This window comes from Haliotis rubra, unplaced genomic scaffold (assembly GCF_003918875.1).
Source record: "Haliotis rubra isolate DU_JTF1 unplaced genomic scaffold, ASM391887v1 Scf867, whole genome shotgun sequence".
Taxonomy (NCBI): Eukaryota; Metazoa; Mollusca; class Gastropoda; order Lepetellida; family Haliotidae; genus Haliotis; species Haliotis rubra.
Window position 1 is genome coordinate 1 of NW_025767598.1, and position 27,776 is coordinate 27,776.

Below are 27,776 nucleotides of genomic sequence, written 5' to 3' on the forward strand. Positions count from 1 at the left end.
AACAATCGTCCCCACCTACAGTTGTGACCATCAACAGTGACACAAACAATCGTCCCCACCTACAGTTGTGACCATCAACAGTGACACAAACAATCGTCCCCACCTACAGTTGTGACCATCAACAGTGACACAAGCAATCGTCCCCACCTACAGTTGTGTCCATCAACAGTGACACAAACAATCGTCCCTCACCTACAGTTGTGACCATCAACAGTGACACAAGCAATCGTCCCTCACCTACAGTTGTGACCATCAACAGTGACACAAGCAATCGTCCCCACCTACAGTTGTGACCATCAACAGTGACACAAGCAATCGTCCTCACCTACAGTTGTGTCCATCAACAGTGACACAAACAATCGTCCCCACCTACAGTTGTGACCATCAACAGTGACACAAACAATCGTCCCCACCTACAGTTGTGTCCATCAACAGTGACACAAACAATCGTCCCCACCTACAGTTGTGACCATCAACAGTGACACAAACAATCGTCCCCACCTACAGTTGTGACCATCAACAGTGACACAAACAATCGTCCCCACCTACAGTTTGTGTCCATCAACAGTGACACAAGCAATCGTCCCCACCTACAGTTGTGACCATCAACAGTGACACAAGCAATCGTCCCCACCTACAGTTGTGACCATCAACAGTGACACAAACAATCGTCCCCACCTACAGTTGTGACCATCAACAGTGACACAAACAATCGTCCCCACCTACAGTTGTGTCCATCAACAGTGACACAAACAATCGTCCCCACCTACAGTTGTGTCCATCAACAGTGACACAAGCAATCGTCCCCACCTACAGTTGTGACCATCAACAGTGACACAAACAATCGTCCCCACCTACAGTTGTGACCATCAACAGTGACACAACAATCGTCCCTCACCTACAGTTATGACCATCAACAGTGACACAAGCAATCGTCCCCACCTACAGTTGTGTCCATCAACAGTGACACAAAGCAATCGTCCTCACCTACAGTTGTGTCCATCAACAGTGACACAAACAATCGTCCCCACCTACAGTTGTGTCCATCAACAGTGACACAAACAATCGTCCCCACCTACAGTTGTGACCATCAACAGTGACACAAACAATCGTCCCTCACCTACAGTTGTGACCATCAACAGTGACACAAGCAATCGTCCCCACCTACAGTTGTGACCATCAACAGTGACACAAACAATCGTCCCCACCTACAGTTGTGACCATCAACAGTGACACAAGCAATCGTCCCCACCTACAGTTGTGACCATCAACAGTGACACAAGCAATCGTCCCCACCTACAGTTGTGACCATCAACAGTGACACAAACAATCGTCCCCACCTACAGTTGTGACCATCAACAGTGACACAAACAATCGTCCCCACCTACAGTTTGTGTCCATCAACAGTGACACAAACAATCGTCCCCACCTACAGTTGTGACCATCAACAGTGACACAAGCAATCGTCCCCACCTACAGTTGTGACCATCAACAGTGACACAAACAATCGTCCCCACCTACAGTTGTGACCATCAACAGTGACACAAGCAATCGTCCCCACCTACAGTTGTGTCCATCAACAGTGACACAAGCAATCGTCCCCACCTACAGTTGTGTCCATCAACAGTGACACAAGCAATCGTCCCCACCTACAGTTGTGTCCATCAACAGTGACACAAGCAATCGTCCCCCACCTACAGTTGTGTCCATCAACAGTGACACAAACAATCGTCCCCACCTACAGTTGTGTCCATCAACAGTGACACAAACAATCGTCCCCACCTACAGTTGTGACCATCAACAGTGACACAAACAATCGTCCCCACCTACAGTTGTGTCCATCAACAGTGACACAAGCAATCGTCCCCACCTACAGTTGTGTCCATCAACAGTGACACAAGCAATCGTCCCCACCTACAGTTGTGACCATCAACAGTGACACAAACAATCGTCCCCACCTACAGTTGTGACCATCAACAGTGACACAAACAATCGTCCCCACCTACAGTTGTGACCATCAACAGTGACACAAGCAATCGTCCTCACCTACAGTTGTGTCCATCAACAGTGACACTAACAATCGTCCCTCACCTACAGTTGTGACCATCAACAGTGACACAAACAATCGTCCTCACCTACAGTTGTGACCATCAACAGTGACACAAGCAATCGTCCCTCACCTACAGTTGTGTCCATCAACAGTGACACAAACAATCGTCCCCACCTACAGTTGTGTCCATCAACAGTGACACAAACAATCGTCCTCACCTACAGTTGTGACCATCAACAGTGACACAAACAATCGTCCCCACCTACAGTTGTGACCATCAACAGTGACACAAACAATCGTCCCCACCTACAGTTGTGACCATCAACAGTGACACAAACAATCGTCCCCCACCTACAGTTGTGACCATCAACAGTGACACAAACAATCGTCCCCACCTACAGTTGTGACCATCAACAGTGACACAACAATCGTCCCTCACCTACAGTTGTGTCCATCAACAGTGACACAAGCAATCGTCCCCACCTACAGTTGTGACCATCAACAGTGACACAAACAATCGTCCCTCACCTACAGTTATGACCATCAACAGTGACACAAGCAATCGTCCCCACCTACAGTTGTGTCCATCAACAGTGACACAAGCAATCGTCCCCCACCTACAGTTGTGACCATCAACAGTGACACAAGCAATCGTCCCCACCTACAGTTGTGACCATCAACAGTGACACAAACAATCGTCCCCACCTACAGTTGTGACCATCAACAGTGACACAAACAATCGTCCCCACCTACAGTTGTGTCCATCAACAGTGACACAAACAATCGTCCCCACCTACAGTTGTGTCCATCAACAGTGACACAAGCAATCGTCCCTCACCTACAGTTGTGACCATCAACAGTGACACAAACAATCGTCCCCACCTACAGTTGTGTCCATCAACAGTGACACAAACAATCGTCCCTCACCTACAGTTGTGTCCATCAACAGTGACACAAACAATCGTCCCTCACCTACAGTTGTGACCATCAACAGTGACACAAAACAATCGTCCCCACCTACAGTTGTGACCATCAACAGTGACACACAAACAATCGTCCTCACCTACAGTTGTGACCATCAACAGTGACACAAACAATCGTCCCCACCTACAGTTGTGTCCATCAACAGTGACACAAACAATCGTCCCCCACCTACAGTTGTGACCATCAACAGTGACACAAGCAATCGTCCCTCACCTACAGTTGTGACCATCAACAGTGACACAAACAATCGTCCCCACCTACAGTTGTGACCATCAACAGTGACACAAGCAATCGTCCCCACCTACAGTTATGACCATCAACAGTGACACAAGCAATCGTCCCTCACCTACAGTTGTGACCATCAACAGTGACACAAACAATCGTCCCCCACCTACAGTTGTGTCCATCAACAGTGACACAAACAATCGTCCACCACCTACAGTTGTGACCATCAACAGTGACACAAACAATCGTCCTCACCTACAGTTGTGTCCATCAACAGTGACACAAACAATCGTCCCTCACCTACAGTTGTGACCATCAACAGTGACACAAGCAATCGTCCTCACCTACAGTTGTGACCATCAACAGTGACACAAGCAATCGTCCTCACCTACAGTTGTGACCATCAACAGTGACACAAACAATCGTCCCCCACCTACAGTTGTGTCCATCAACAGTGACACAAACAATCGTCCCCACCTACAGTTGTGTGACCATCAACAGTGACACAAACAATCGTCCCCACCTACAGTTGTGACCATCAACAGTAACACAAACAATCGTCCCCACCTACAGTTGTGACCATCAACAGTGACACAAACAATCGTCCTCACCTACAGTTGTGACCATCAACAGTGACACAAACAATCGTCCCCACCTACAGTTGTGACCATCAACAGTGACAAACAATCGTCCTCACCTACAGTTGTGACCATCAACAGTGACACAAGCAATCGTCCCCACCTACAGTTGTGACCATCAACAGTGACACAAACAATCGTCCCCACCTACAGTTGTGACCATCAACAGTGACACAAGCAATCGTCCCCACCTACAGTTGTGACCATCAACAGTGACACAAGCAATCGTCCCCACCTACAGTTGTGACCATCAACAGTGACACAAGCAATCGTCCCCACCTACAGTTGTGACCATCAACAGTGACACAAACAATCGTCCCCACCTACAGTTGTGACCATCAACAGTAACACAAACAATCGTCCCCACCTACAGTTGTGACCATCAACAGTGACACAAACAATCGTCCCTCACCTACAGTTGTGTCCATCAACAGTGACACAAGCAATCGTCCCTCACCTACAGTTATGACCATCAACAGTGACACAAGCAATCGTCCCTTACCTACCGTTGTGTCCATCAACAGTGACACTAACAATAGTCCCTCACTCACAGTTGTGTCCATCAACAGTGACACAAACAATTGTCCCTCACGTACAGTTGTGACCATCAAGAGTGACACAAGCAATCGTCCCTTACCTACCGTTGTGACCATCAACAGTAAAGCAAAAAATCGTCAAAACCTACAGTTATGACCAATCAACAGTGACACAAGCAATCGTCCCCCCACCTACAGTTGTGACCATCAACAGTGACACAAACAATCGTCCCCACCTACAGTTGTGTCCATCAACAGTGACACAAGCAATCGTCCCCACCTACAGTTGTGACCATCAACAGTGACACAAACAATCGTCCCCCACCTACAGTTGTGTCCATCAACAGGGACACAAACAATCGTCCCCACCTACAGTTGTGTCCATCAACAGTAACACAAACAATCGTCCCCACCTACAGTTGTGACCATCAACAGTGACACAACAATCGTCCCTCACCTACAGCTGTGTCCATCAACAGTGACACAAGCAATCGTCCCTCACCTACAGTTATGACTATCAACAGTGACACAAGCAATCGTCCCTTACCTACCGTTGTGTCCATCAACAGTGACACAAACAATTGTCCCTCACGTACAGTTGTGACCATCAAGAGTGACACAAGCAATCGTCCCTTACCTACCGTTGTGACCATCAACAGTAAAGCAAAAAATCGTCAAAACCTACAGTTATGACAATCAACAGTGACACAAGCAATCGTCCCCACCAAATATTGTTGTGACCATCAACAGTGACACAAACAATCGTCCCCCACCTACAGTTATGTCCGTCAACAGTAACACAAACAATCGTCCCCACCTACAGTTGTGACCATCAACATTGACACACAATCGTCCCTCACCTACAGCTGTGTCCATCAACAGTGACACAAACAATCGTCCCTCACCTACAGTTATGACCATCAACAGTGACACAAGCAATCGTCCCTCACCTACCGTTGTGTCCATCAACAGTGACACAAACAATCGTCCCCCACCTACAGTTATGTCCATCAACAGTGACACAAGCAATCGTCCCCACCTAATGTTGTGACCATCAACAGTGACACAAACAATCGTCCCCCACCTACAGTTGTGTCCGTCAACAGGGACACAAGCAATCGTCCCCGACCTACAGTTGTGACCATCAACAGTTATACAAACAATCGTCCCCAACCTACAGATGTGTCCATCAACAGTAACACAAACAATCGTCCCCCACCTACAGTTGTGTCCATCAACAGTGACACAAACAATCGTCCCCCACCTACAGTTGTGACCATCAACAGTGACACAAACAATCGTCCCTCACCTACAGTTATGACCATCAACAGTGACACAAGCAATCGTCCCCACCTACAGTTGTGACCATCAACAGTGACACAAACAATCGTCCCCACCTACAGTTGTGACCATCAACAGTGATACAAACAATCGTCCCCCACCTACAGTTATGTCCATCAACAGTGACACAAGCAACCGTCCCCCACCTACAGCTGTGTCCATCAACAGTGACACAAGCAATCGTCCTCACCTACAGTTGTGACCATCAACAGTGACACAAACAATCGTCCCCCACCTACAGTTGTGACCATCAACAGTGACACAAACAATCGTCCCCCACCTACAGTTATGTCCATCAACAGTGATACAAACAATCGTCCCCACCTACAGTTATGACCATCAACAGTGAGACAAGCAATCGTTCCCACCTAATGTTGTGACCATCAACAGTGACACAAACAATCGTCCCCCACCTACAGTTATGTCCGTCAACAGTGACACAAGCAATCGTCCCCCACCTACAGTTGTGAACATCAACAGTGACACAAGCAATCGTCCCCCACCTACAGTTGTGACCCTCAACAGTGACACAAACAATCGTCCCCCACCTACAGTTGTGACCATCAACAGTAATACAAACAATCGTCCCCCACCTACAGATGTGTCCATCAACAGTAACACAAACAATCGTCCCCCACCTACAGTTGTGTCCATTAACAGTGACACAAGCAATCGTCCCCCACCTACAGTTGTGACCATCAACAGTGATAGAAACAATCGTCATCCACCTAAGGTTGAGACCATCAACAGTAACACAAACAATCGTCCCCCACCTACAGTTGTGAACATCAACAGTGACACATCATCGTCCCTCACCTACAGTTATGACCATTAACAGTGACACAAGCAACCGTCCCCCACCTACAGCTGTGTCCATCAACAGTGACAAAAGCAATCGTCCCTTACCTACAGTTATGACCATCAACAGTGACACAAGCAATCGTCCCCTACCTACCGTTGTGACCATCAACAGTAACACAAACAATCGTCCCCACCTACAGTTGTGTCCATCAACAGTGACACCAACAATCGTCCCCCACCTACAGTTGTGACCATCAACAGTGACACACCATCGTCCCTCACCAACAGTTATGACCATTAACAGTGACAAAAGCAATCGTCCCTCACCTACAGTTGTGTCCATCAACAGTGACAAAACAATTGTCACCCACCAACAGTTGTGTCAATCAACAGTGACACAAACTATTGTTTCGCACCTACAGTTGTGACCATCAACAGTGACACAAACAATCGTCCCCCACCTACAGTTGAGACCATCAACAGTAACACAAAGAATCGTCCCCCACCTACAGTTGTGACCATCAACAGTGATACAAACAATCGTCCCCACCTACAGTTGAGACCATCAACAGTAACACAAACAATCGTCCCCCACCTACAGTTGTGACCATCAACAGTGACACACCATCGTCCCTCACCTACAGTTGTGACCATCAACAGTGACACACCATCGTCCCTCACCTACAGTTATGTCCATCAACACTGACACAAGCAATCGTCACCGACTACAGTTGTGACCATCAACAGTGACACAAGCAATCGTCCTCACCTACAGTTGTGTCCATCAACAGTGACACAAACAATCGTCCCCCACCTACAGTTGTGACCATCAACAGTGACACAAACAATCGTCACCCACCTACAGTTATGGCCATCAACAGTGATACAAACAATCGTGCCCCACCTACAGTTATGACCATCAACAGTGAGACAAGCAATCGTTCCCACCTAATGTTGTGACCATCAACAGTGACACAAGCAATCGTCCCCCACCTACAGTTATGTCCATCAACAGTGACACAAAGCAATCGTCCCCACCTACAGTTGTGACCATCAACAGTGACACAAGCAATCGTCCCCACCTACAGTTGTGACCCTCAATAGTGACACAAACAATCGTCCCCCACCTACAGTTGTGACCATCAACAGTAATACAAACAATCGTCCCCACCTACAGATGTGTCCATCAACAGTAACACAAACAATCGTCCCCCACCTACAGTTGTGTCCATCAACAGTGACACAAGCAATCGTCCCCACCTACAGTTGTGACCATCAACAGTGATACAAACAATCGTCCCCCACCTAAGGTTGAGACCATCAACAGTAACACAAACAATCGTCCCCCACCTACAGTTGTGACCATCAACAGTGACACATCATCGTCCCTCACCTACAGTTATGACCATTAACAGTGACACAAGCAACCGTTCCCCACCTACAGCTGTGTCCATCAACAGTGACACAAGCAATCGTCCTCACCTACAGTTGTGTCCATCAACAGTGACACAAACAATCGTCCCCCACCTACAGTTGTGACCATCAACAGTGACACAAACAATCGTCACCCACCTACAGTTATGTCCATCAACAGTGACACAAACAATCGTGCCCCACCTACAGTTATGACCATCAACAGTGAGACAAGCAATCGTTCCCACCTAATGTTGTGACCATCAACAGTGACACAAGCAATCGTCCCCCACCTACAGTTATGTCCGTCAACAGCGACACAAGCAATCGTCCCCCACCTACAGTTGTGACCATCAACAGTGACACAAGCAATCGTCCCCCACCTACAGTTGTGACCATCAACAGTGACACAAACAATCGTCCCCCACCTACAGTTGTGACCATCAACAGTAACACAAACAATCGTCCCCCACCTACAGTTGTGTCCATCAACAGTAACACAAACAATCGTCCCCCACCTACAGTTGTGACCATCAACAGTGATACAAACAATCGTCCCCCACCTACAGTTGAGACCATCAACAGTAACACAAACAATCGTCCCCACCTACAGTTGTGACCATCAACAGTGACACACCATCGTCCCTCACCTACAGTTATGACCATTAACAGTGACACAAGCAACCGTCCCCCACCTACAGCTGTGTCCATCAACAGTGACAAAAGCAATCGTCCCTCACCTACAGTTATGACCATCAACAGTGACACAAGCAATCGTCCCTTACCTACCGTTGTGACCATCAACAGTGACACAAACAATCGTCCCCCACCTACAGTTGTGTCCATCAACAGTGACACAAACAATCGTCCCCACCTACAGTTGTGACCATCAACAGTGATACAAACAATCGTCCTCCACCTACAGTTATGACCATCAACAGTGACACAAGCAATCGTCCTTACCTACAGTTGTGACCATCAACAGTAACACAAACAATCGTCCCCACCTACAGTTGTGACCATCAACAGTGACACAAGCAATCGTCCCCACCTACAGTTATGTCCATCAACAGTGACACAAGCAATCGTCCCCACCTACAGTTGTGACCATCAACAGTGACACAAGCAATCGTCCTCACCTACAGTTGTGTCCATCAACAGTGACACAAACAATCGTCACCCACCTACAGTTGTGTCCATCAACAGTGACACAAACAATCGTTCCTCACCTACAGTTGTGACCATCAACAGTGACACAAACAATCGTCCCCACCTACAGTTGAGACCATCAACAGTAACACAAACAATCGTCCCCCACCTACAGTTGTGACCATCAACAGTGACACAAACAATCGTCCCCCACCTACAGTTGTGACCATCAACAGTGACACAAACAATCGTCCCCACCTACAGTTGTGACCATCAACAGTGACACACAATCGTCCCTCACCTACAGTTGTGACCATCAACAGTGACACACAATCGTCCCTCACCTACAGTTATGTCCATCAACAGTGACACAAGCAATCGTCACCACCTACAGTTGTGACCATCAACAGTGACACAAGCAATCGTCCCCACCTACAGTTGTGTCCATCAACAGTGACACAAGCAATCGTCCCCACCTACAGTTGTGACCATCAACAGTGACACAAACAATCGTCCCCCACCTACAGTTATGACCATCAACAGTGATACAAACAATCGTCCCCCACCTACAGTTATGACCATCAACAGTGACACAAGCAATCGTCCCCACCTACAGTTGTGACCATCAACAGTGACACAAACAATCGTCCCCACCTACAGTTATGTCCATCAACAGTGACAAAAGCAATCGTCCCCACCTACAGTTGTGACCATCAACAGTGACACAAACAATCGTCCCCACCTACAGTTGTGACCATCAACAGTGACACAAACAATCGTCCCCCACCTACAGTTGTGACCATCAACAGTGACACAAACAATCGTCCCCACCTACAGTTGTGTCCATCAACAGTGACACAAACAATCGTCCCCACCTACAGTTGTGTCCATCAACAGTGACACAAGCAATCGTCCCCACCTACAGTTGTGACCATCAACAGTGATACAAACAATCGTCCCCCACCTACAGTTGTGACCATCAACAGTAACACAAACAATCGTCCCCCACCTACAGTTGTGACCATCAACAGTGACACATCATCGTCCCTCACCTACAGTTATGACCATCAACAGTGACACAAGCAATCGTTCCCCACCTACAGTTGTGTCCATCAACAGTGACACAAGCAATCGTCCTCACCTACAGTTGTGTCCATCAACAGTGACACAAACAATCGTCCCCACCTACAGTTGTGACCATCAACAGTGACACAAACAATCGTCCCCACCTACAGTTATGTCCATCAACAGTGACACAAACAATCGTCCCCACCTACAGTTGTGACCATCAACAGTGACACAAAGCAATCGTCCCCACCTACAGTTGTGACCATCAACAGTGACACAAGCAATCGTCCCCACCTACAGTTATGTCCATCAACAGTGACACAAGCAATCGTCCCCCACCTACAGTTGTGACCATCAACAGTGACACAAGCAATCGTCCCCACCTACAGTTGTGACCATCAACAATAGTGACACAAACAATCGTCCCCACCTACAGTTGTGACCATCAACAGTACACAAACAATCGTCCCCACCTACAGTTGTGTCCATCAACAGTAACACAAACAATCGTCCCCACCTACAGTTGTGACCATCAACAGTGATACAAACAATCGTCCCCACCTACAGTTTGAGACCATCAACAGTAACACAAACAATCGTCCCCACCTACAGTTGTGACCATCAACAGTGACACAAACCATCGTCCCTCACCTACAGTTATGACCATTAACAGTGACACAAGCAACCGTCCCCCACCTACAGCTGTGTCCATCAACAGTGACAAAAGCAATCGTCCCTCGACCTACAGTTATGACCATCAACAGTGACACAAGCAATCGTCCCTTACCTACCGTTGTGACCATCAACAGTGACACAAACAATCGTCCCCACCTACAGTTGTGTCCATCAACAGTGACACAAACAATCGTCCCCACCTACAGTTGTGACCATCAACAGTGATACAAACAATCGTCCCCACCTACAGTTATGACCATCAACAGTGACACAAGCAATCGTCCCCACCTACAGTTGTGACCATCAACAGTAACACAAAAAATCGTCAAAACCTACAGTTATGACCATCAACAGTGACACAAGCAATCGTCCCCACCTACAGTTATGTCCATCAACAGTGACACAAGCAATCGTCCCCCACCTACAGTTGTGACCATCAACAGTGACACAAGCAATCGTCCCCACCTACAGTTGTGTGACCATCAACAGTGACACAAACAATCGCCCCCCACCTACAGTTGTGACCATCAACAGTGACAGAAACAATCGTCATCCACCTACAGTTGAGACCATCAACAGTGACACAAACAATCGTCCCCCACCTACAGTTGTGACCATCAACAGTGACACATCATCGTCCCTCACCTACAGTTATGACCATTAACAGTGACACAAGCAATCGTCCCCACCTACAGTTGTGACCATCAACAGTGACAAAGCAATCGTCCCTCACCTACAGTTATGACCATCAACAGTGACACAAGCAATCGTCCCCACCTACAGTTGTGACCATCAACAGTGACACAAACAATCGTCCCCACCTACAGTTGTGACCATCAACAGTGACACAAACAATCGTCCTCACCTACAGTTGTGACCATCCATCAACAGTTGTGACCATCATCAACAGTGACACAAACAATCGTCCCCACCTACAGTTATGTCCATCAACAGTGACACAAGCAATCGTCCCCACCTACAGTTGTGACCATCAACAGTGACACAAGCAATCGTCCCCACCTACAGTTATGACCATCAACAGTGACACAAACTATTGTTCCTCACCTACAGTTGTGACCATCAACAGTGACACAAACAATCGTCCCCCACCTACAGTTGAGACCATCAACAGTAACACAAACAATCGTCCCCCACCTACAGTTGTGACCATCAACAGTGATGCAAACAATCGTCCCCCACCTACAGTTGAGACCATCAACAGTAACACAAACAATCGTCCCCCACCTACAGTTGTGACCATCAACAGTGACACACAATCGTCCCTCACCTACAGTTATGACCATTAACAGTGACACAAGCAACCGTCCCCCACCTACAGCTGTGTCCATCAACAGTGACAAAAGCAATCGTCCCTCGACTACAGTTATGACCATCAACAGTGACACAAGCAATCGTCCCTCACCTACAGTTATGTCCGTCAACAGGGACACAAGCAATCGTCCCCCACCTACAGCTGTGACCATCAACAGTGACAATCGACAAAGCAATCGTCCCTCACCTACAGTTGTGACCATCAACAGTGACACAAACAATCGTCCCCACCTACAGTTATGTCCGTCAACAGTGACACAAGCAATCGTCCCCACCTACAGTTGTGACCATCAACAGTGACACAAACAATCGTCCCCACCTACAGTTGTGACCATCAACAGTAACACAAACAATCGTCCCCACCTACAGTTGTGTCCATCAACAGTGACACAAACAATCGTCCCCCACCTACAGTTGTGTCCATCAACAGTGACACAAGCAATCGTCCCCACCTACAGTTATGACCATCAACAGTGACACAAGCAATCGTCCCCACCTACAGTTGTGACCATCAACAGTGACACAAACAATCGTCCCCACCTACAGTTATGACCATCAACAGTGACACAAGCAATCGTCCCCACCTACAGTTGTGACCATCAACAGTGACACAAACAATCGTTCCCCACCTACACAGTTAGTGACCATCAACAGTGAGTACAAACAATCGTCCCCCACCTACAGTTGTGACCATCAACAGTGACACAAGCAATCGTCACCCACCTACAGTTGTGTCCATCAACAGTGACACACCATCGTCCTCACCTACAGTTATGACCATTAACAGTGACACAAGCAACCGTCCCCCACCTACAGCTGTGTCCATCAACAGTGACAAAAGCAATCGTCCCTTACCTACAGTTATGACCATCAACAGTGACACAAGCAATCGTCCCTTACCTACCGTTGTGACCATCAACAGTAACACAAACAATCGTCCCCACCTACAGTTGTGTCCATCAACAGTGACACCAACAATCGTCCCCACCTACAGTTGTGACCATCAACAGTGACACAAGCAATCGTCCTCACCTACAGTTGTGTCCATCAACAGTGACACTAACAATCGTCCCCACCTACAGTTGTTTCCATCAACAGTGACACAAGCAATCGTCCCCACCTACAGTTCTTTCCATCAACAGTGACACAAGCAATCGTCCTCACCTACAGTTGTGACCATCAACAGTGACACTAACAATCGTCCCTCACCTACAGTTGTGACCATGGACAGTGACAAAAGCAATCGTCCCTCACCTACAGTTGTGTCCATCAACAGTGACAAAAACAATTGTCACCCACCAACAGTTGTGTCCATCAACAGTGACACAAGCAATCGTCCCCCACCTACACTTATGACCATCAACAGTGACACAAACTATTGTTCCTCACCTACAGTTGTGACCATCAACAGTGACACAAACAATCGTCCCCCACCTACAGTTGTGACCATCAACAGTGACACAAACAATCGTCCCCCACCTACAGTTGTGACCATCAACAGTGACACAAACAATCGTCCCCCACCTACAGTTGAGACCATCAACAGTAACACAAACAATCGTCCCCCACCTACAGTTGTGACCATCAACAGTGACACACCATTGTCCCTCACCTACAGTTATGACCATTAACAGTGACACAAGCAACCGTCCCCCACCTACAGCTGTGTCCATCAACAGTGACAAAAGCAATCGTCCCTCACCTACAGTTATGACCATCAACAGTGACACAAGCAATCGTCCCTTACCTACCGTTGTGACCATCAACAGTAAGACAAACAATCGTCCCCGACCTACAGTTGTGTCCATCAACAGTGACACAAACAATCGTCCCCACCTACAGTTGTGACCATCAACAGTAATACAAACAATCGTCCCCACCTACAGTTATGACCATCAACAGTGACACAAGCAATCGTCCCTCACCTACCGTTGTGACCATCAACAGTAAAGCAAAAAATCGTCAAAACCTACAGTTATGACCATCAACAGTGACACAAGCAATCGTCCCCACCTAATGTTGTGACCATCAACAGTCACACAAACAATCGTCCCCCACCTACAGTTATGTCCGTCAACAGTGACACAAGCAATCGTCCCCCTTACCTACAGTTGTGACCATCAACAGTGACACAAACAATCGTCCCCACCTACAGTTATGACCATCAACAGTGACACAAACAATCGTCCCCACCTACAGTTGTGACCATCAACAGTGACACAAACAACACCTACAGTTGTGACCATCAACAGTGACCCGTCCCACACCTACAGTTTGTGACCATCAACAGTGACACAAACAATCGTCCCCACCTACAGTTGTGACCATCAACAGTGACTACAAACAATCGTCCCTCACCTACAGTTGTGACCATCAACAGTGACACAAACAATCGTCCCCACCTACAGTTGTGACCATCAACAGTGACACAAGCAATCGTCCCCACCTACAGTTATGACCATCAACAGTGATACAAACAATCGTCCCCCACATACAGTTGTGTCCATCAACAGTGACACAAGCAATCGTCACCGACTACAGTTGTGTCCATCAACAGTGACACACCATCGTCACTCACCTACAGTTATGACCATTAACAGTGACACAAGCAACCGTCCCCCACCTACAGCTGTGTCCATCAACAGTGACAAAAGCAATCGTCCCTTACCTACAGTTATGACCATCAACAGTGACACAAGCAATCGTCCCCACCTACAGTTGTGACCATCAACAGTGACACAAACAATCGTCCCCCACCTACAGTTGTGTCCATCAACAGTGACACAAACAATCGTCCCCACCTACAGTTGTGACCATCAACAGTGACACAAGCAATCGTTCTCACCTACAGTTGTGTCCATCAACAGTGACACTAACAATCGTCCCCACCTACAGTTGTGACCATCAACAGTGACACAAGCAATCGTCCTCACCTACAGTTGTTTCCATCAACAGTGACACAAGCAATCGTCCTCACCTACAGTTGTGACCATCAACAGTGACACAAGCAATCGTCCCCCACCTACAGTTGTGTCCATCAACAGTGACACAAGCAATCGTCCCCCACCCACAGTTGTGACCATCAACTGTGACAGAAACAATTGTCGCCCACCTACATTTATGTCCATCAACAGTGACACAAACAATCGTTCACCACCTACAACTGTGACAATCAACAGTGATACAAGCTATCGTCACAACCTACAATTGTGACCATCAACAGTGACACAAGAAATCGGTCCTCACCTACAGTTGTGACCATCAACAGTGACACTACCAATCGGTCCTCACCTACAGTTGTGTCCATCAACAATGACACAAACAATTGTGCCCCACCAACAGTTGTGTCCATCAACAGTGACACAAGCAATCGTCACCCACCTACATGTGTGTCAATCAACAGTGACACAAGCAATCGGTCCTCACCGACAGGTATGTCCATCAACAGTGACACAAACAATCGTCCCCCACCAACAGTGACACAAGCAATCGTCCCCCACCTACAGTTGTGTCCATCAACAGTGACACAAGCGATCGTCCCCTACCTACAGTTTGTATCCATCAACAGTAACACAAGCAATCGTCCTAACCTACAGTCGTGTCCATCATCACTGACACAAGCAATCGTCCTCACCTACAGTTGTGTCCATCAACAGTGACACAAGCAATCGTCCCCACCTACAGTTATCACCATCAACAGTGACACAAGCAATCGTCCCCACCTACAGTTGTGTCCATCAACAGTGACACAAACAATCGTCCCTCACCTACAGTTGTGTCCATCAACAGTGACACTAACAATAGTCCCTCACTCACAGTTATGACCATCAACAGTGACACAAACAATCGTCCTCACCTACAGTTGTATCCATCAACAGTGACACAAACAATCGTCCCCAACCTACAGTTATGACCATCAACAGTGACACAAGCAATCGTCCCCCACCTACAGTTGTGTCCATCAACAGTGACACAAGCAATCGTCCCCCACCCACAGTTGTGACCATCAACAGTGACACAAGCAATCGTCACAACCAAACCACAGTGACACAAGCAAATCGTCCCCCACCTACAGTTGTGTCCATCAACAGTGACACAAGCAATCGTCCCCACCTACAGTTGTGACCATCAACAGTGACACAAACAATCGTCCCCACCTACAGTTGTGTCCATCAACAGTGACACAAGCAATCGTCCCCACCTACAGTTGTGACCATCAACAGTGACACAAACAATCGTCCCCACCTACAGTTGTGTCCATCAACAGTGACACAAACAATCGTCCCCACCTACAGTTGTGTCCATCAACAGTGACACAAACAATCGTCCCCACCTACAGTTGTGTCCATCAACAGTGACACAAGCAATCGTCCCCGACCTACAGTTGTGACCATCAACAGTGACACAAGCAATCGTCCCCACCTACAGTTGTGTCCATCAACAGTGACACAAACAATCGTCCCTCACCTACAGTTATGACCATCAACAGTGACACAAGCAATCGTCCCTCACCTACAGTTGTGACCATCAACAGTGACACAAGCAATCGTCCCCACCTACAGTTGTGTCCATCAACAGTGACACAAGCAATCGTCCCCACCTACAGTTGTGACCATCAACAGTGACACAAACAATCGTCCCCACCTACAGTTGTGTCCATCAACAGTGATACAAACAATCGTCCCCACCTACAGTTGTGACCATCAACAGTGACACAAACAATCGTCCCCACCTACAGTTGTGTCCATCAACAGTGACACAAACAATCGTCCCTCACCTACAGTTATGACCATCAACAGTGACACAAGCAATCGTCCCTCACCTACAGTTGTGTCCATCAACAGTGACACAAACAATCGTCCCCACCTACAGTTGTGTCCATCAACAGTGACACAAACAATCGTCCCCACCTACAGTTGTGTCCATCAACAGTGACACAAGTAATCGTCCCCACCTACAGTTGTGTCCATCAACAGTGACACAAACAATCGTCCCCACCTACAGTTGTGTCCATCAACAGTGACACAAACAATCGTCCCCACCTACAGTTGTGTCCATCAACAGTGACACAAACAATCGTCCCCACCTACAGTTGTGACCATCAACAGTGACACAAACAATCGTCCCTCACCTACAGTTGTGTCCATCAACAGTGACACTAGCAATCGTCCCTCCCCTCCAGTTGTGTCGATCAACAGTGACACAAGCAATCGTCGCTCACCTACAGTTGTGTCCATCAACAGTGACACAAGCAATCGTCCCCACCTACAGTTGTGTCCGTCAACAGGGACTCAAGTAATTGTCCCTCACCTACAGTTGTGTCCATCAACAGTGACACAAGCAATCGTCCCCCACCTACAGTTGTGTCCATCAACAGTGACACAAATAATCGTCCCCCACCTACATTTGTGTCCATCAACAGTGACACAAACAACCGTACCCCACCTACATTTGTGACCATCAACAGTGACACAAAGAATCGTCTCTCACCTTCCGCTGTGACCATCAACAGTGACACAAGCAATTGTCCCATACCTACAGTTGTGTCAATCAACAGTGACACAAGCAATCGTCTCCCACCTACAGCTGTGACCATCATCAGTGGCACAAGCAATCGTCCCTCACCTACCGCTGTGACCATCAACAGTGACACAAGCAATCGTCCCTCACCTACAGTTGTGTCCATCAACAGTGACACAAGCAATCGTCCCTCACCTACAGTTGTGACCATCAACAGTGACACAAGCAATTGTCCCATACCTACAGTGGTGGCCATCAACAAATAACAACACGATAGTTTCTTAAACAACCTGTTCCTAGGGATGGGTATTAACATAATAAACAGCAGTTACAGGGTATTCATTGCCATTTACCGTATTGACTTATAATAGAACATTCCCAGATTTGAGGTATTGTTTAATTAACCATTCTCATTTGAAACCATCAGTACTACAGTAAAACGTATGAGTAACTATGCATCCTGTTTTCATTTATCATGTCATTTGTGCACATTTCACATTGTATATAGTTGTATCTCCTTTACAACCGTGGGTGTCTATTCCGAGAAAATATATGAGATGAGTTGAGCTAACATGTTCTCCTAATGGGTGTCACTGTCTACAGCACTATATGGCCACAGACGACTGGAAAAAGGCACGAGGTGACGAGTCCTGTAGGGTTTGCAAACATGCCTAGTGCAGGTAGCTGTCAGCTCTGCAGTAATGATGAACCAATACTGAAGGCCAGGTTCGTTGACAGAGTTACTTTACGCAGTCACACTTATAAATCGCCTATTTATAAATGACACATTATCAATGTCTGCCCGTCGAGAAGGGCCATCTAAATATTTACTTTCCGTAGTTCAAAAGCAGATTTCCCTTCCTTATTCAGAATGTGTGGGTTCACGCCTGCGTCCACTAGTATCTCCATCAGTCTTCGTGTACCCCGTGGGTTGAGAGCAGCATGATGTAGCACTGTGTTTCCGTCTTCGTCTTGGACTTGTAGATCTGCCCCATGCTTAACCAAGACTTGCACAATCTGAGTGTAGGAATATACCACTATCAAATGAAGAGATGTTCTGCCTTGGTCATCTCGTGCATTAGGATCCGACCCTTTCTTCAGCATCAGCTCGATAATACTTTGTAGACATCTTAGCCGAACTGCGCGGTGAAGTGGCGTCTCACCACGACGTCCTTTAACGTGCACGCATGCATCCTTTTCTAACAACAACCGAGTGATCTGTGTACTCGTTGGGGGCCACAGACTGAGATGCAGTGCTGTGTCACCTGCATTGTCAGCACTGTTTATATCGACGCCTTTGTCTAAGATGAGCTGGACCAGTTTAAATACATCTTGTTTTTGTTGTGAAATCCATTGATTAATCGACCGGTCAAGCATCATCTGTTTCTTTTGTTTTGGACTTAATTTTGTTGTTGTCGCTATCTGTACTGCTTCATGTAAAGGCGTTCTGCCCAGGCTGTTTCTTACATGAACATCGGCCCCCTGTTCTATAAGAGCTGTCGCCATCACACTGTTTGTCAGGGCACTGTTACTGATCGCAAAAAGTAGTGGAGTATTTCCGTGATGATTTCCTGCGATCATGGCTTTTGCGTTAACATCCAGCAGTTTCGAGGTTAACAAATACTGAAAACTGGCCATGCTCCCATGGAGGCATGCTTCATGCAAAAGGTTCATTCCTGATTTGTCACTTACTTCCAAGCTAAGGCCATTAGCAACAAGATATTCTACAACTTCCATGTCATCTGTGTGAACAGCATTAAACAAGGCAGATCTGCCTTCATTGTCACAGGAAAGTGGAATATTTCTCACACGGAGCAGATATCTTAATTTCTCCGCAGCATCGTCCCTTGACTCGGCAGCTTCATGTACAACTGTTTGACCAGTGGATGTCTTCACATCGTCCCTTGACTCGGCAGCTTCATGTACAACTGTTTGACCAGTGGATGTCTTCACATCGACCCTTGACTCGGCAGCTTCTTGTGCAACTGTTTGACCAGTGGATGTCTTCACACCGTCCCTTGACTCGGCAGCTTCATGTACAACTGTTTGGCTGGTAGATGTCTTTCGTCCCTTGACTCGGCAGCTTCATGTACAACTGTTTGACCAGTGGATGTCTTCACACCGTCCACACGGAGCAGATTGACTCGGCAGCTTCATGTACAACTGTTTGACCAGTGGATGTCTTCACATCGTCCCTTGACTCGGCAGCTTCATGTACAACTGTTTGACCAGTGGATGTCTTCACATCGACCCTTGACTCGGCAGCTTCTTGTGCAACTGTTTGACCAGTGGATGTCTTCACACCGTCCCTTGACTCGGCAGCTTCATGTACAACTGTTTGACCAGTGGATGTCTTCACACCGTCCCTTGACTCGGCAGCTTCATGTACAACTGTTTGACCAGTGGATGTCTTCACATCGTCCCTTGACTCGGCAGCTTCATGTACAACTGTTTGACCAGTGGATGTCTTCACATCGACCCTTGACTCGGCAGCTTCTTGTGCAACTGTTTGACCAGTGGATGTCTTCACACCGTCCCTTGACTCGGCAGCTTCATGTACAACTGTTTGACCGGTGGGTGTCTTCACATCGTCCCTTGACTCGGCAGCTTCATGTACAACTGTTTGACCAGTGGATGTCTTCACATCGTCCCTTGACTCGGCAGCTTCATGTACAACTGTTTGGCCAGTGGGTGTCTTCACATCGACCCTTGACTCCGCAGCTTCATGTACAACTGTTTGACCAGTGGGTGTCTTCACATTGTCCCTTGACTCGGCAGCTTCATGTACAACTGTTTGACTAGTGGATGTCTTCACGTCGATCTCACAGCCACTCTCACACAACAACATGAATGTTTCAATATCAGCATGCCTTGCTGCCTCATGCAGAACTGTCCTACCATTGCAGTCCTGTACATCCAGCTTTGCTCCGAGTCTTAATAAATGCTTGATTAGAGGCAGATCTGACAAAGCTGAGGCGTAAAACATAGGTGTTCTACCATATTCGTCCGTCGTTTCTAAGTACATAGCCTGACCAAGCAGCAGATCTAAGAGAGCTTTAGGCGTACTCCCAGTTGAATTAGGCATCAACAGAAAACGTAGCGTATTCAGTGAAGGGAAGGACTTAAATGACCCGTCATGCCATACATGAGCAGGACTAACAAGCTCAATGCTATCAGAGCATTCTGTATGACGCTTCTTTACAGACTGTAAGAGACACTTTACGCATTCTGTACTACCTGCTAAGGTCGCACACTGTAAAGGTGTAAGTCCATCTTTGTTCACATGACTGATGTCTGCACCAGCCCCAAGAAGGACTCCAACACTGTCAGCATCTCCACGTAAAGCTGCTATGTGAAGGGGATTATTTTTATTCTCATCTTCTACGTTGACGCCAAACGTGCCGCGATCGCTATTTTCATTGCCTTGCAACTGTGATCCAGCGTGAACAGCTTTGCGAAATGCTTCTAATAAGAGGACAATTTTCCCTCCACTCTGACATCGCGATTTTGTCGCTCCAAGTAAAATGGTCTTTTTGAAAGGTATTCCTTTCTTTAGGAGAATACTCAAGTTATCAGATATTCCATGTGTAGCAACCATCTCCATTACCTCCTCCATGTCCGCAGTAATCACGGGCGCATCTGTATGATTCAACAACCATTCAAGCGCTAGTGTTGTATCATGGGCCGAGGCTGATAGCAGAAGGTGATGGTAAGACGACGGTGTCTGTACGCTCATAAGTATTGTCATGATTTCAAGAACCGGTATGGCATTGCTTGAGATAGGGGGCACACTTCTATTTCCCATGTCACACTGTACCATCAACTGTTCCAGGCACCGAAAATATATTTTACCACAGTTTGTCAATCCCGACATCTTCTTGACAAGAAATTGTACAGCTCTAATGTTTCCATGTTGAACAGCCAATGAAAGGAGTTTTTCTGGGCTGGACAGAACCTCATGTTCATCTTCAAAGTGGTGGCATATTGTGTTGGTTATACTCTGATCTACATCACGGATGCAGCAAATTATCGTCATGCACTCTTGTGAGATGGTCACCTCTTGCTGGAGAAGAAAGTCAATGGTAGCATGGTCTTGTATGTACAGAGCACACTTCAGCGCTTCTTCCTTTACCTCCTGTTGATCGACACCATGTAGGACTAGCTTCACCAGTACTGGAAGCCTTTGCATTATAAAGAAAGAAACTGCGTATTTATATGTGAATATAACTTCTTCGTCCCGAAATTGTGAGCCGAAAAAAGACAACGGATCTGAAAACATGTGAAATATTTTCATATTAGCCACTGTTAACGTCAAATTGTGTGGTGTGGCAGCATAGCTTGAGATTTGAAGTATGACGTCATCATTCCATTCATCTGATAAACATTCAAGAAATCTAGGATGGTGGAAAGCTGAATGAGACAAGATTGAACTGCAATTTTCAGATAGTATTATATCTGTGACTCGAGAGACCAAGCTTCTGTATTCCTCCTGTTTGATGCACAAAGATACGTTACTGCAATCAGTACGCAGAGACACAAACTCGAGAAGTGTTTGTACTGGGCAATATCGGAGAAACAGTTCTTTGTTTTCTTCAGCTGCATTGAGTACAACAGCTTCCAGTATAGACTGATGACGGAAAGTATACCTTTGACCTGTTTCAGAGAGATACTTTCCACAGAGTAAGTCGGCCTTTTCCTTTAGTTTCTGACACGAAGGATTAGAGGTGAAGTATGTGCATGCATTTCGTATATTCTCTCGTAAACGATTGAATTCTGCTGTGGGATTGTTAAGGAGTTTTATGTCAAGACTGTTATTCATCACGATTATCATCAACAAGACATAATACCCCAGTTGGTCAGTCTCTTTCAGGACCTCCACATCCTCTGCAATGAACTCATACGGTCTTTTGAAAAACTGAAGTCCTTTAACATGGGTATGCCTGGTTGTATGTAAGAAGATACAGCACTGAGGGAATCCAAGGGGAGTGTCTTCACCCACTATTTTCTCAATGTCTTCTTGTGAAGCACCAATTTCCATTGCACAATACTTCCTGACTAATTTTACTTTTTCAAAGTATCTCAAGGCATACGGCCCTTCATCAAGATCTATCATGTGTGCATTCCGTATGATTTTGTATTTCTGTAAAGACGGCATGTGATGTGCCCCAATGCCACTCCTTGACACTAACACCAGGAGCACCTGCCCGGACTCAACAGTGGGCCACATGATATCAAACCGCCTCGACCATTCATCAACCCTAGCATTCACTACGCTCCAAGATCCAAATATATCATCAATCATAATTGTGTAGCTGTCTTTGCCGACGTTTCCCTGTGGAATGTAGTTCCATTGTTTCGCGGAGGTGAGGATAATTGGTATCCTGTCTGTCTTCTCTGAAATTGCTGCTAATATGGCTAATCCTATTCTAGTTTTTCCAGACCCGGACTTTCCTGTCATATAGATTGCCCCTGACTGCTCCAATATCCGCATCGCCGTCCTTTCAGCATACGTCGAAACATGCTTTGCCGCGTCGAAATGGGTGATGTACTGCTTCGTAGACTCTGCAAGAAACACCCTAGACGTTACACTGTGTGTTTTGTTACTGAGAGTGGAGGTTACTGCCGTAGAGTTTGATCATTTGATCGTTTGAGAGATAGAGAGAGATATATATAACTGGGATACTCTACAAATTGGCGTTACTCGAAACCCACTCTATCTACACGAAATGAGTAATACTATGCTATATATAGATTTATTACTCGCCCGTGGAAGATACTGCAGTATAATATTGTTACTGCAATATTACACTAGTGTAATACCGCTAGACGGATGACGTTATAGTGGTTTACGGTTATGACATCACAATGCTAATACCTCTGTCACAATGGCATTAGGCCTCGCTTGACTCGCGGAAAGCTGAGTTTCTATCAGTTTATTTTGGAGAGTAATACACAGAATACTAAACTCGCTTCCGTGAAATACCATTTTTATTAAACTCGTGAAACATTTATATCAAACTCGCTTTCGCTCGTTTGATAACAAATCATTAACTCGTTTAATAAAAGTGGTATTACACGAGGGTCGTTTAGTATATACAGTATATACAGGTGTCAATCAAACTGTAAATGTACAGCTTCAGTCGGGAGCTTTTATGTGTAATTAAAACAACAACCGTTAACTGACATTTCTCAAAAGTTAACAAGAGTTCATCTTGTCAACTCCATGACACCGAGTGTATATTGTTTGAGGCCAGTTAAGTAAACATCGCCGGGAAGTGTTGTTACAGTTCGTGAACACGACTTAACAGCGTCCGGACTGTGAAGCAATTTACTGTTTATTTTACTGATTGGTGACAGCTACTTACCGTCCGGTTCCGGAAACCGAATTTCCGGATTATCGAGGCAAATTATATAGGCATAGATTGGTAACAAGCTGAAATCGTCCGGGAGGCGAGACTTCCGGATTATCGGAGTCCGGACTAACGGGGCTTCACTGTATACATATTGGAGATCTACAGTTGTGTGTAAACATGTGGCGTGGTAGAGACAGGTGCGTGATTGTGGTCTACTGTGACACTACTTACCTAGGATTTGTTGTAACATACCTCCGGGGGGAACCTTAAAACAAAACAAAGGTTTAACAGTTACATCTTTCACATATTCTTAAGTTTATTGATTTTTTTTAATTAAACCCCATATCGGCTTTGATGATATATAATGAATCAAACAATTGTTTCTAAAATGGCTGCTTTGCCAGGTTTCAGGGCTGAGACTGCACCAGATATTTGTCATCTGGTCACGTGTGGTGGGGGTCAAGCGACACTACTCCGACGGGATAAGATTAACATTATTCGCCCATTTGTTATCACACAATAAGAAACTGGTCATGAATTATGGCAAGGGGGTGTTGGAAATTTTTATGGGCAAGCATGTACAATGTGAATGCACCCCCTCCCCTCAAAAAATGTATGTACAAAGTAAGTGCCCCCCCCATGTCATGTACACCTCAACGATACCCCTAGTACATGTACGTGCACAAACTTGAAGACCCCTCCCCCTACCTCCCCAACAAACTGGATGCCCCCTCACGCAAATGGCACTGTCTGTTCTACAACTGAACCTAGATTCTAACGACCACATGGAGTGTTGTGCACTTATGTGCGCATTGATGCATTAATGTATCAAGACTATAGACCTACTATGTGTGCAGCGTTATTCCCATAACAATCATAATCAGACGTTACAAGGTCGTTATGTCAACTCATTATTCTCTAATGACTTGATATTTACCTAATGGTTCATTAACTAACTGTCTACAGTTGTAGACATGACAGTGCCATTTGCGTGACCTGTACATATGGCTGTCACGGTTATGTCGCTAACGCCGACCTGTTTCACAGATAATGGATACTGGTTATTCTCTGGTGTGGGCGTTACGTATTTGCCACGGAACACGATACACTGATCAGTTGTGTCATCATATTGATATGAAACCGATATTGAAACCAGGTTACTGACATTAAGCTACTTGAAACAGGTTACTGACACACTGTGTCGGGTATAGACTAGTCTCCGAACATATTTTACAGAAAAAAAACCTGTTCATAAAAAGCAACATAACATATAACGAAAAGGAGCCCAGAGACTTTCTTCCTTTTCAGAAACCGAAACGGTGGAAATCTAGACTTGCCACATATTCTAGACATAGATATATTTGTTTCGGGGGCTGTATGACAGCCTATGCCTGTAACAACAGGTGTTATCTACAGGTGGCCTAGATGTTGCGCTCCACACACTCACCCCGTGTTTTCCCTGTTGTGGCGGTCATGTTGACATGAAACCGATACATTCAGCCCTTGTCTTGAAGCTGGGCAGGTGCTGCAGGGAGCTGCTCCATAACATATGGTGAACCTGTGTATGAATCAAAACTCAACATATACATAGTCCTTTTTATAGTCTAATAATACATTACATTACTATATGGTAGAAGGATGATACAGTTAGACAACATATTTGTACCCACAATAGCGGAGACCATACACACATTAATTATGTTTACTGTTGGAACATTCGTGTATACTTAACCTTCCAGAAGCCCCCATGTCCCAGCAGCCCAAGCACCATCGCTAAACAAAGCGTTACCTCTTCAGGCGACTGTCTGTCGGGTTGGGCTGGCGGTGTTACACGCTGTACTGTAGTCTGTCTCACAATCACTCAACCTCATTATTTTCACTTCCTGCAGTGCTAAAGCCATAAATGTAGCGAGTCCAGCTTTCCTCGGTTTCAGGGTCTGTTATCATATGCTTAAAAACGAACTTTCTTCTGAATCTCACATCTCACTGGGCTCTTAATCAACTTAAAAGGAATTGTTTGTTTCTGTTAAAATTATACATATTCAGACTCTATGCCTCAATCTGTCTGTACTGACAAGGCCTGACTCCAACATGAGTCCTTTATTCCCAGGCCGACATCTTGTGTGAGTGAGTGAGTGAGTGAGTTTGGTTTTACGCCGCTTTTAGCAATATTCCAGCAATATCACGGCTGGGAACACCAGAAATGGGCTTAACACATTGTACATGTTATACGAGCGAACGCCTGAACCACTAGGCTACCCCACCGCCCACATCTTGTGTGAACTGATACACCTCTGCAATTCTCTTTATTTTTGGAGTTTGTCCGAACTGTCAGTTATATGTCTAGTTTTAACAGTGTAACATACACTAAACGCCAAAAGAAACGTTACCCTCCTACCTTTATGAATTACTTAAAAACTATCAAAGATATTTTAGAAGGTTTTAGTTTACAAGGAAGCTTAACAACAAAGCTTTATACAAATCACGAAAAAACATTCTGAAATGCATTCATATTTGGGTGAAATGCATCTTTTTCAGAAGAGTTAAATTGTCCTATATTCGTCCATGCCGATAAAAACAATAATAGTGATTTTGATGTCCAAAAGAAAGGTTGAAATAAAATTCTGCCTTGGGACAATGATAAACCATTTAAAGTCACCATTTTTCAACCATTAAAACAAGAAACAACTGTTTTAGAGTTTATATAATTGTAAAATAATCTTTGCTATGGTTTCTGTCTTTTAAAACATTTTCTGCTGATTTGCATTAGTGAAAACAAGTAAAATGTGTCTTTGATATTGTCACATCTACAATTATCTTTGTTAACATTTGTGCTTGCAAAGTACAATTTTTCCATTTCCATTTTACACATAGCAATATCAATCACTAAAACGCAGCAATATTCAAACAGTATTTACATCCATTTCACATGCAGAATGATTCTATAGGGTATAAAGAGAGCCCAGAAGAAATGATCTGATACACAAGTACGAGAAATATGCCACGATTAACAGCTGAAGGGAGAGAAAGAGCCATCGGGATGGTGCAGATGGGGTCGACATACGATGTTGTTGCCAACGCCCACGGATGCCCCCCCGTATCACGGTTATAAGACTCACGTTAATACCTGAGTAAGTGTCAGTTGTTACAACAAGCGGTTTAATTCAGTAAATCTGTTATGTGGCGTAATCATTCTTGGAAGCAGATTTCAGTCATCTCATAGACCCGTTTACAACTTGGCTATAGGCGTGCAGAGACTACAGACAACGTCATTATAACGTGTTGGAGAAAGGAGGTAGCTTTTGCGGTGTCTGTTGAACATGTTTCACCGTAACCTTACGTGACATGAACAGTAACAGCAGTGGGATTTGTTGCTTGATAGGAAATTGATCCATTTGATCCATCCAACAAAGAATCACTCAGTTGGACTATGTTGATGGAAATTCGTGTTAACCGCAGCTCACGTTTAGTGAAAGAAAGAGTGTGCGATTTGGAGACTAAGTTCTGGGTTCATTAAAATTTAGCATGGCCTCCTGCAGAAACAAAACACGTTTTGACTCAAAAAATACGAGGAACTGTTTGTAGTTTGACAAGATCCCGAAATTCGTTCATACATTCAGTCTAAATTTACTTGCAGAATTTCGATTCCCGTTAGATTTGAATAACTGTCACAATAGGCTGGTTACATTTC

At 45.7% G+C, this 27,776-nt stretch overlaps 2 protein-coding genes across 3 annotated transcripts; both read right to left on the reverse strand.

The window, feature by feature from the left end:
- Nucleotides 1-18,113: 18,113 nt before the first annotated feature.
- On the reverse strand, nucleotides 18,114-19,773 carry LOC124263052 (serine/threonine-protein phosphatase 6 regulatory ankyrin repeat subunit C-like). The gene has a single exon (XM_046697668.1). The coding sequence runs from the start codon at nucleotides 19,467-19,469 to the stop codon at nucleotides 18,552-18,554; it is 918 nt and encodes a 305-aa protein (XP_046553624.1). The 5' UTR covers nucleotides 19,470-19,773; the 3' UTR covers nucleotides 18,114-18,551.
- Nucleotides 19,774-19,844: 71 nt separating this feature from the next.
- Nucleotides 19,845-25,927, reverse strand: LOC124263061. 2 transcript variants are annotated; one of them, XM_046697674.1, is made up of 4 exons: nucleotides 25,875-25,927; nucleotides 25,533-25,643; nucleotides 24,317-24,350; nucleotides 19,845-23,294 (listed from the first exon to the last, which is right to left on the reverse strand). In XM_046697674.1, exons 3-4 carry the CDS (start codon nucleotides 24,333-24,335, stop codon nucleotides 19,849-19,851), a joined length of 3,465 nt encoding a protein of 1,154 aa, XP_046553630.1. In that variant the 5' UTR covers nucleotides 24,336-24,350; nucleotides 25,533-25,643; nucleotides 25,875-25,927; the 3' UTR covers nucleotides 19,845-19,848. The 2 variants fall into 2 exon arrangements, with proteins under 2 accessions (XP_046553630.1, XP_046553631.1); XM_046697675.1 differs by having other exon boundaries at nucleotides 25,818-25,908.
- Nucleotides 25,928-27,776: the final 1,849 nt, after the last annotated feature.